Raw genomic sequence first — 11152 nt, 5'->3', positions numbered from 1 at the left:
GAGCATGAAGGAACTTCATCGCTTTTTTTTAACATATGATGGATTACTCCAAGGTTGATGTGAAATGTGTGCATTTTAATAGATATTTGGTGTACAGTTCAAAGCCAATCCATTTTCCTCAATTGTCCCCAAAAAACAGAAGTACATTTGATGATGTTTTTAAGTCATTGTATCGTTGAAAAAAACTAATGAAACTTTTTTTAAAGTTTTTTTTAAGCAAATGAAGATTTCTCTTGTCAAATATGTTGTTTTTAGAGTTGCACTGCACGCATCCCTCACTGGTATATCTGTATGACTTGACTGCCTTTTAGGGTGACTGACTACTACAGAACCCTATTCAATGGCATTACACATTACATTCAAGAGCAATGCAAAAACATTCAGTATCAACAACAATACATGGGATATGCTATACAGTGACAATAAGCATTCACATGCTTTCTGAAGACCTTGACATAGTGCCTGATCAAACAGTGTCCACAATAAAGGTGAGCTCTACAGACATATAGTGAGCGTCATATTAGGGCCGTGTTCAGTATAGCACAGCGTTGCAAAGTGTTTTGAAACGGAAACAGAAAATGGGAATTTCTTATTGGATAAGTTTAGGTAGTATCTCCCCGTTTCAAAATGTGATCCCCTGTTTCATGCTTACTGAACAAGACCCAGAATTAAAACTCATCTACACATTGGAGTCATTTGACTTCCAAATAGGACATGATTTTTGATCATCAAAATGCATCTTCAAGTGAGTCATACCCCATTCATCCACAAATAGGGGAGGCAAAACAGTATTTTTTTATCAGTCATTTTAGCTGGATCTCAAGGGCTAAACAGGACATTCTCTGACAGTACTTCATGTGTATTTTTGTAACAAAGACAGTCTGCTTGTGTGAAATGCAGAAGCCTTGTAAAGTCATGTGTGGTTAAACCAGCTCCACAGACACTAGATGGTTCAGTCAGTTTATATTTGGGATGAGTTTATAATGTTTATAATGAGATTTCATTCCCCATTTTACGTTTGTGTAAAAATACGTTTTGTCAACGAGTATGTGGCAAGACATGTTTGTGTGCGTGTTCTCCCCTCAAATAATTTTAACTAACTGCGGATGCTATTCAAGCAAAACCAATATCCCTCCTACCCCTGTTCCAGTCTGCTTACACAAAGGCATCTGTAAAATAATTGAACTGATTTAAAACTATACTTTTTCTGATATATTGCAGTTCTACAATAACAATTAAAACTGGTGCAGCTCAGGAACAATCATTTTAGCTCCAACGCTTTTCCAGATTTGGAGTTTTTCACAGGGCTAGATGGTGATCCTAGTACAGAAGGCTGCAACGTTACAGAACGCTGAGATAGAAACACATTTTGTAGCACACATATGATTAGCGCTCATGTAGAATTGGGCATCAGGTTGGCTCTATTCATTGCAATTGTATCTGTAACATTCTTAACGTTTCACCTCTCTGAATACAGCCCAGTGGATTAGGCCAGCTTCTGGTGGGTCTCGGTCTCCTGCTGGGTGACCTTCTCCTCTGACATGACGGTCATCCACGGGGACACGGACCGGGTGATGGTCTGCTTGGCCATGTTGTAGTGGTTGATGATGGTGAAGAGACGCCCGCGACCACCAGGGGGGTAGTAGCCGTATATCCCCGTCGGCATGCACCGACCTTGCTGCAAGAGGGAGAGAGCGATTTTAGCATAGGAACAAGAGGCAGAACTCTAAAAATGTTGACAAGATAAGACCTGGAAGTGCTTGTGAAAACCTGTCGTTGTCGTTACTGAAAAGAAGATAACATCAAGGTGCCAATAATATTTTTAAAAAGGAGAATTGATTCAAGTTCTGTCTTGCAAGTGCAACTGTATGCTGCATTTTTTTTGAAAGAAGGTCTTCATTGGTACCTACAAGAGGCATCCCACTGGGCAAACACTGGTTGTTTCAACATAATTTATCAATGCATTGTGATGTGGAAAAATACATTAGATTTTTTTTAAATATAATCCGCCAGCGCCTTTTTCCATCTTATTTCAACCAGCGTCGTAAGCATTGAAATAAGAGTACAACTTAATTATATTGACTAAACCTGACGAACAGGTTGTTACGTCAATCTAATTTCAACATAATCTTCAGAACTATGTATACATTAAAATTGCGTTAAATTAAACATTGAAACGTTGGGTGGTTGAAGTTGTTTCATTTTATATTTGATTAGACATTTTATTTGACCATGTTTCAATGTTGAGAGTCAAATTGTATGTTTTAATCAACGTCATTGTTTCCATCATTCTTAAATGGAAGAAGTTTTGAACCACCAAGACTCTTCCGAGAGCTGGCTGCCAGGCCAAACTGAGCAATAAGGGAGCCTTGGTCGGGGATGTGACCAGAGCTCCAGAGTTCCTCTGTGGAGATGGGAAAACCTCATCAATCAGGCCTTTATGATAGAGTGGCCTGATGGGAGCAACTCTTCAGTAAAAGGCACATGACAGCCCGCTTGGAGTTTGTCAAAAGGCACCCAAAGGTCTCTCAGACCATGAGAAACAAGATTGAACTCTTTGGCCTGAATGCCAAGCGTCACATCTGAAGGAAACCTGGCATCATCCCTATGTTGAAGCATAGTGGTGGCAGGATCATGCAGTGAGGATGTTTTTCAGCGGCAGGAACTGGGAGACTAGTCAAGATCGAGGGAAAGATGAACGGAGCAAAGTACAGAGAGATCCTTGATGAAAACCTGCTCCAGAGCACTCAGGATCTCAGACTGGGAAGAAGGTTCACCTTCCAACAGGACAACAACCCTAAGCACACAGCCAAGACAATGGAGGAGTGGCTTTGGGACTCTTCGACAAGCCAGAGCCCGGACTTGAAGCCGATCGAACATCTCTGGAGAGACCTGAAAATAGCTGTTCAGTAACGCTCCCCATCCAACCTGACAGAGCTTGAGAGGATCTGCAGAGAAGAATGGGAGAAACTCCCCAAATACAGGTGTGCCAAGCTTGTAGCGTCATACCCAAGAAGACTCGAGGCTGTAATCGCTGCCAATGGTGCTTCAACAAAGTGCTGATTAAAGGGTCTGAATACTTATGTAAATGTGATATTTCGGTTAATTTTTTGTGTAAGTTTGCAAAAATGTCTAAAGACCTGCTTTTACTTTGTCATTATGGGGTATTGTGTGTAGATTGATGTCAGGAAAAATTACCAATTTAATACATTTCAGAATAAGGCCATTAATGCAACACAAATTGGAAAAAGTCAAGGGGTCTGAAAAAGTCAATACTTTCCGAATGCACTGTATGTACCCTGCTTGGCTTGGGAAACAAGCTGTGTATGTTTCGGCTGAGCTATCATGTCAACATGTTCAGACATTGATCAGCTTCCATACTCATTTGCATAGACTACCTACATAACATTGAATAGTTAAAAGTAACTAACTTTTCTTACACAAGTGTATGTGGGCCCAAGCCCTTAGGGGGCCCGAGGCAGAGAATAATAATTTAAAAAACCGACAGGAGCCCACTTTCAATGTTCAAAATACAGCAGAGAGCATAATTTTGTTTCTAAAACATTCTTTTTAAAAAGAACTGTGGATTAAATCTTATGACAAGCACATACAGGTAACAGCCAAAAAAAGCACCCCAGAGCCTATGATTTCTTAATCGGGCCACTTATAATGAATACCAGAGATAATATCCAAAGGTAAAAGTGTTCTACTAATATCATGAATTTGGCATCCCATTTATAGGGCTAATGGTAACTACTTTGAAAGGTCCAATCAACCATGGACGAACGATAGTATGCCATGAACCAATGATTGTCCTTTGGGCAAATCAGATGTCAATGTAGCCTACATAAACCCAACCTCACTCCGAATTTACTTTCACATACAGCTTGTGTAAGAAACGTTAGAAAGAAACGTACGAAACGTCATTCTCGGTGACCGATAATATTAACCTTTTACCGATGTATTTGTATCGCCATTTAATCCACCGAGAATGACCGATATAAAATGCGGAGAATTTTTTTTATATTATATATTATATATTATATATTATTATATATTATATTTTATATATATATATATATTTATATTTATATATATTATATTTTTTTTAAATAGAATTAAATGCTTGTTGTTGTTGCATTTCATTATTTGTCCTGAAGAGGGCACTCTTTACATGGCTATAAGCCTATCTTGCTTTGGTGCGCTACAGCAAGACAGGACACTACCACCCTACACAAAGTTACAGCCCTTTAGTGAAGCCAGCGAAATCTGGTGTTATATTTGCTCTTTGCAAAGGGTCTTCCTCAAGATCTGTCATTCAAATTTTTTCAGAGACACTAAAAAACATAGTAGGTTACAAAGTAGCGCTTCGTAGCTACGTTTTGATGTATGGACTCATTGTCACTTGATAGGCACTGGTTCAAATTCACGTTTCACTTAATCGCCATTTCCATAACGCGTGCTAACTAACTAGCCAGATAACTAGCTGTGTACTTGACGGCGTTCATGGAGGGTTAGTGATATCTGGGATCCTTAGGACATACATACGTTAAACCCGAACCGTAACCATTTTAAATGTCAACTTCAATGGAGTAGGGACAACCCAAGGATGCCACATAGCAAGGACCTATCACAGAGCCAACGCTGTGCCAGCGGCGCATTTTGTGACTGATATTTTTCATTTCAAGTGACAACTACCAGAATTCAGTGGCAATAGCCTTACAATTGATGAAAACATAGCTAAATAGCAATACATTGAAAATGTGTCCTATGTCGTTTCCCAGCATGAGGCAGCTCAGTTTTCAGAGCCTTGAGAAAAATATTTTTTTGCTGGAATCAGTGCAGTTTATCCTCCTTTCACTAGAGTAACAGTTTTTCCATTAAATAATCTCAGCTTTCTGGTGCACCTAAATTCTGTGTGGCACTTACATAAATGTCATTTCCTCAAATTTAAGAAATCAGCTTTCTGAGTATTGTCGAAGGGCTGTTTTAAGCACAATCCATACAGAAAAAGGTTTTATTTTTATTCTAGCTATAATAATAGACATATTGGCAGATATGGGTTATCTGCGAATATTTCCACTCTAAAATTTGAATCGATATCGGATCCAAAAATCCCATATTGTTCATGCTCTATTTTCAACTATGCAGTGTCATTTAGGTTGTCTACGCAAAAGAGTATGAAAGCTGATCAATGTCTAAATGTGTTAACATTATAGCTCAGCTGAATCGAACACAGCTTGTTTCCAAAGCTAAACAGGAAACATAGAGGTATGAATCTGGATGGTAGACTTATTCTCACTGAAGTGCATTACTCCTCATATTCCAGTAGGAGTCCCTGTTCAGTCAGGAATTATTGGACTGTGGCTTCACATTTGATTTAAATATATCTATTTATTTCAGTTGATAGAATGATGTTGAAACAATGACGTTGATTCAAATATAATTTTACTATCAACAGTGAAACAAGGTCAAATGTCTAATCAAATATGACATTCTACAGAACTTCAACCACCCAATATATATTGATGTAGGATTTTTTTTAAATAAACATTTCTACATGGAATTGTCAATGCAATTTCAACATATACATAGTTCTGATGATTATGTTGGAATTAGATCGATGTAAAAACTTGTTCATCAGGTTAAGTCAATGAATTTAAGATGACGTTTTACCCTAATTTCAATGTTTACAATGCTGGTTGAAATGAGATGAAAACAATCCTGGGTCCGGTTTCCCAAAAGCATCTTAAGGCTAAGTTAATCCTTAGAACTTCTGAGCCGTTTCCCAAAACTGTCTTTATTAACGCTGTACTTGAAATTGCTCGTAATCTAATGCCTGCCTCAGACCCCTCGTAGAACAGCTAAGTGCATCATTAGATCACCATTTACCCACTTTACACATAGAAAATCTCAGCTAAACATAGAATGAAGATGTTTATCTGTCTCTCTGTGACCGCCGAAAACGTCATCGTTGAATGGCCTAAAAAGTGTGCAGTGTTTTAACCAAGCAAAGCAAGGATGAATTTGCTTTTTTAATGAAAACTGAAATAGCATAATAATCTAGCTATTATATATTTAGGTTAAATGTTTGACAGCACTTTCGTGTGCAATTGATAGACCTACCTAGCATTAAGCCATTAGGCTACACCTGAGTCTATTCCATATTCGTATCTATTAGGCCTATAGACTACTATTATCTAGAAGCTGACGCATTTCGTTGTAACCTAACCAATAACCTAAAGGTCAACATATTAGGTCTATAGCAAAGTCGCTTAACTTGCTACTTCGTGTTTAATTATTCTATTTGTTTAATGATTTAATTGTAGAATATCTGTTAGGCCTACTTGAAGCCCAATTCCTGCCTGCCATTAGGCTACAATGATTTGTTGAGCAATTACAAAAAAACATTGTCATCATATCCTATTTCTATAGCAAACAAACAACTTTTATTCATTCTTGCTCACAGTTTAGACAAACTGAAAAATTCAGATTTTACTTAATCAAAGATTGCTTAAAAAAATGGTACGAGTAAACACTTATAACACATGACAAACATAATACAAACACTTACATACATAATAGACTACAGAACATTTATTCTCATGATGGGAAAGCTATTGTGTAAAAAAAGAACCATAAACCATTTAAGAGCAACAGGGAGCTCTTTAGCCTATATTCTGGAATCATTTTCAGCACAATACAGCTCCTGAAGCGACTCATTTAAGTTTAACTTTGTAACGAGTGCACTGCATGGTGTTTTGGGAAACGGGTGTGACATCTTCAGAAGTTATTTTTATGATGCATAGTTAAGCCTAAGGTCCATAAGCCTAAATTCCATCACTATCGGGAAACCGAGCCGAGGTTGATGACTTTTTTCAAATCCAATGCATTTTCCACATTGATTCCATGTCACAATATGCTGACAAATTACATTTAAACAACGTTGATTCAACCAGTGTGTGCCCAGTGGGATGCTTACTGTAGTAGCTTACCGTGTACATGAAGCCATCTGGACAGGGCTGCTCATACTGGTAGACTTTATAGACCACCAGAAACATCACGCAGACCAGAAATGCCAAAGCACAAATCACCAGCAGAGTGACCTAGGAAGATGAGAGACACAAACATCATCTCTGGGTTACTGATAGGTCACACTATGCCCAAGCCCAAATCAATCCCTAGACGGCTAGCCACTAGATACTACTCTGTGGTAGATTACTGAACTAGATGGGTGTAAGAAATATGACAGAATCTGCATTTGCCCAACCACAGGGATAGGCGGAGTTATTACTATTTTGCCTCTACCAATCCAATTATTTCATGGCCCGTATTTATAAAGCGTCTCAGTAGAAGGAGTAGGCATGCTGATCCAGGAACAGTTTTCCCTTTTAGATCATAATGAATACGTTTACATTGACATGGGGCGATCTGATCCTAGATCAGCTCTCCTACTCTGAATCACTTTATGAATATGGGGCCAGAGGGCTAATTGCACCTATCCTATTACTTCAGCTCTACTGGGACTCATCAAGACATGTCTAAGGGTTTGATTAGGGAATAGGTATTGGACGTTAGACTGAACAGAGTGAGACTCATGATGTCTTTAAAAGAGTAAAAGTACATTGCACTGGCATCTCCAGGGTATTATGCAATGGCTACAGGCGTTTCAAGGAACTGAGGAGGCGGGGAGTGGGAGAGAGTTGTCAGGAAAATCACTTTGTCAAATATGCCAGCCTCAGATATGAGGCCAGGGCCCGTATTCTTAAAGCGTCTCAGAGAAGGAGTGCTGTACTAAGACCAGTGTAATAAAAAAGGCAAAACTGGTCCTAGATCAGCAATCCTACTCTGGAACACTTTATAAATATGGGACCTGATTTTGTCTTGATCACGGGCCCAAACTTAGTGTATTATATCATCAATTTTTATTGACACTGAGGTTTACTAAGAGTTCCTTCTGATTTTCCAGGATGTAGATGATGTCATATTTCTCTATTAGAGTTAGAAACATCTTGCGGAAATCATTAAAGAATTGATATCAAGGGCTGCTCTGCAAAACCAGCATGGAGCCAGACAAAAAAGAAACCAGGTAGGGAATGTCCCTTTCAACTACAGTGTGCATATTGCCTACAGAAAAGTAAATGTCTTGCCCTATCTGATAACAGATTATGCCTTAAGACTTCAGATACAAAGATATCAGCATAGCGAGCTAGAAAATACCACAAAGAGCATTTGAGCACTACAGATATAGAAATCAATTGTGCTATGGGATGTCATGGAATGCATTCGCACCAATGTTTTTGATGGACCACTCTTAGATAGTGAGCAGGTGTGGCTTCTTCCGGTGATCTGTAGCCTAGCAATTTGCTTCTCAAAGACCTCTATGTAAACTCATCTGTTGCTGCCATGCTATGTTGTTGTCTTAGGTCACTCGTTATGTACTGTTGTGTTGTCTCTCTTGTAGTGATGTGTGTTTTGTTCTATATTTTTATTTAATTTATTTTTAATCTCAGCCCTTGTCCCCGCAGGAAGCCTTTTGCCTTTTGGTAGGCAGTCATTGTAAATAAGAATTTGTTCTTATCTGACTTGCCTAGTTAAATAAAGGTTACATTTTAAAAAACAGAGAAAAAAAACTGAGTGAGACACGACAATTACAAGACCATTGCCATGGCAACAGTTGAATTAATCAAGGGGGGCTTGGGTTTGGGTGAAGAACAAGAAAACATATCTTACTTTGAGTCGCTCAGATACCCCTTCAATGATGCTTATTGAGAATGCTGCTATCTTGGGGGAGTGCAGCTTGCTCTTCTTGTGCCCCCCATCATAGTCTGTTTTGGTCTTTACCACCACCTGAAACACAATGGCAAATGCCAAGAGGTAAATAAATAATGCTGATCATAGGCCTGCACGAAGGTGTAACATTTGTAGGCTATATCCTTCATGTGTGTAATGGTGAATAGATTGATAGATTTTTATTTGAGGCTATTGACAAAATAGTGGTTACATTGAAACGTTTATTTCTATTGGATCCTTAGATGGTCACATTCATATTATTTCATCCTGTAAAAAAAAAACTCCATAAAAACATTGACGATGGGTAGAGTAGATATACTGCACCAATAGGCTTTCAATTCACTCGAATAAATATTACCTTGTCGAGTACAGGGAACTGCAGTTGACTGGCATCTAAGGGTGTTATGAGGGGAATGGTGTCGAATCCATCTTCTGAGACGGTTTTGGTGTTGTTTTTGTCACTTAAATTATTCCCCAATTTAACCATTTTTCGAGACGATAGGGTGTAAAACCTGTTCGGAGAAGGACATGGCGTTCAATAGTGATTGTATGATGAATACATGTAGGCCTATGCGCCGTCTAAATTATGAATGGCATATGATTGTTTTAGTTTTATCTTAACGTAGCCAATCATTTCTGAGCTGAAACAAAAACACGCCTGCATTTCAAACACACTGCAATTGATAACATAGATATGGAACGTGGATTATTTTGTTAATTTCATTATATGATACCAGAAGGAGCGCTCGCAAATAAAACATCCTTTGTAGTATCCTTTGGATGTTACTTTCAATTAACACTTTTTATCATAATAAGAACGATAAACTTGTATATGACATTGACTAATACATCAACCCTTACCTGCTAACGTTTTTTATTTTAATCCTTGTTGATGGTCGTATTTTATTGTTATAACTGAGACCGCCGGTGTAGGTGTGACTCAGCCGATTTAAGATGTTGTAGATGCACAATATGGACAAGCTCTAGCTGATGCTCCTCAAAGGCGGACCCTCTGAGCGGATGCTGCTGCTGGCAGCCAAGTGATGTAACAACATTAGCCTACATCCCATGCATTGGCTACGCACGAGATAACACATGGGAGCAGGTCTAGGGAGATAATGGTTTTACATCTAAACTTTGAAAGACTATTTTAAATCTAATCAAAAGAAAGAAACATTGATACTGAGCTGAACATTTAATAAAAAATGTTTTCCAATGCCTAGCAAAGAAGGTCATCTATTGGTAGATGGGTACAAAAAAAGACGTTTTTAACCTGACAATGAATTGTAACGCTTGTCGTCTGGGGAAGGAGAGGAGGACCAAGGTGCAGCGTGGTAAGTATTTATATTATTTAATGAAATATGCAACACTAGACAAAACAACAAACACGACAGACAGACAGACAGACAAACAAACAAACAAACAAACAAACAAACAAACAAACAAACAAACAAACAGTCCTGAAAGGTGAACCAAAAACACTAAACAGGAAACAACCACCCACAAAACACAATGGAAAACAGGCTACCTAAATATGGTTCTCAATCAGGGACAACGATTGACAGCTGCCTCTGATTGAGAACCATACCAGGCCAAACACAGAAATAGAAAATCATAGACAACCCACCCAACTCACGCCCTGACCATACTAAAACAAAAGACAAAACAAAGGTCAGAACGTGACATGAATATCACTTTGAGCATGGTGAAATTATTAATCAAGCTTTGGATGGTATATCAATACACCCAGTCACTACAAATATACAGGTGTTCTTCCTATACAGTATAAATTGCCGGAGAGGAAGGAAAACACCCAGGGATTTCCTTGGTGACTTTAAAACAGTTACAAATATCAATGGCTGCGATTGGAAAAAACTGAGGATGAATCACAACATTGTAATTACTCCACAATACTAATCTAATTGACAGAGTGAAAAGAAGGAAGCCTATAAAAAAAAATCCAAAACATGCATTGTGTTTGCATCAAGGTACTAAAGTAATACAGCAAAATAATTGGCAAAGCAATTAACTTTTTCTCTTGAATACAAAGTGTTATGTTTGGGCAAATCCGAAGCAACACATTACTGAGTACCACTCCCATATTTTCAAGCATAGCGGTGGATGCATCATGTTATGGGCAGTGGCGACCCGTCATTCAGGGCAGGTGGGGAATATTATTTTGGCATTAATACGTGTCACATATCAGTTTGCAAAAATACAAACATGGTCTCTTTTTTGTTTTACTGAGTAAGGCAGCTCCAAAATGCAGGTGTTTCAGCCTAGCTCTGTGCTTTCTGTGGTGGTGGGGCAGCCAGTGGAAAATACGGAGCGTATGTCACACTTGATCTTTTTCACCTGT

General features: G+C 38.5%; 1 protein-coding gene across 1 annotated transcript; it reads right to left on the bottom strand.

The window, feature by feature from the left end:
- Positions 1-54: 54 nt before the first annotated feature.
- On the bottom strand, positions 55-9846 carry LOC112233751 (neuronal vesicle trafficking-associated protein 1-like). Its single transcript, XM_024401568.2, has 5 exons — positions 9655-9846; positions 9152-9305; positions 8734-8850; positions 6996-7106; positions 55-1678 (listed from the first exon to the last, which is right to left on the bottom strand). The coding sequence occupies exons 2-5, from the start codon at positions 9278-9280 to the stop codon at positions 1487-1489; spliced, it is 549 nt and encodes a 182-aa protein (XP_024257336.1). The 5' UTR covers positions 9281-9305; positions 9655-9846; the 3' UTR covers positions 55-1486.
- Positions 9847-11152: the final 1306 nt, after the last annotated feature.

This window comes from Oncorhynchus tshawytscha, linkage group LG02 (genome assembly GCF_018296145.1).
Source record: "Oncorhynchus tshawytscha isolate Ot180627B linkage group LG02, Otsh_v2.0, whole genome shotgun sequence".
Taxonomy (NCBI): domain Eukaryota; kingdom Metazoa; phylum Chordata; class Actinopteri; order Salmoniformes; family Salmonidae; genus Oncorhynchus; species Oncorhynchus tshawytscha.
Note: the sequence above shows the minus strand (reverse complement) of the source record. Positions and strands in the feature narration are given on the sequence as shown.

Bases quoted from the DNA above. Each gene is read 5' to 3' on its own strand.
- LOC112233751 (XM_024401568.2), bottom strand. From the start codon at position 9,280: ATGGTTAAATTGGGGAATAATTTAAGTGACAAAAACAACACCAAAACC. The intron at 8,851-9,151 runs GTAATATTTATT...ATTGTGTTTCAG, and splicing joins AGTTCCCTGTACTCGACAAG to GTGGTGGTAAAGACCAAAAC. The intron at 7,107-8,733 runs GTAAGATATGTT...TCATCTTCCTAG, and splicing joins GGGTATCTGAGCGACTCAAA to GTCACTCTGCTGGTGATTTG.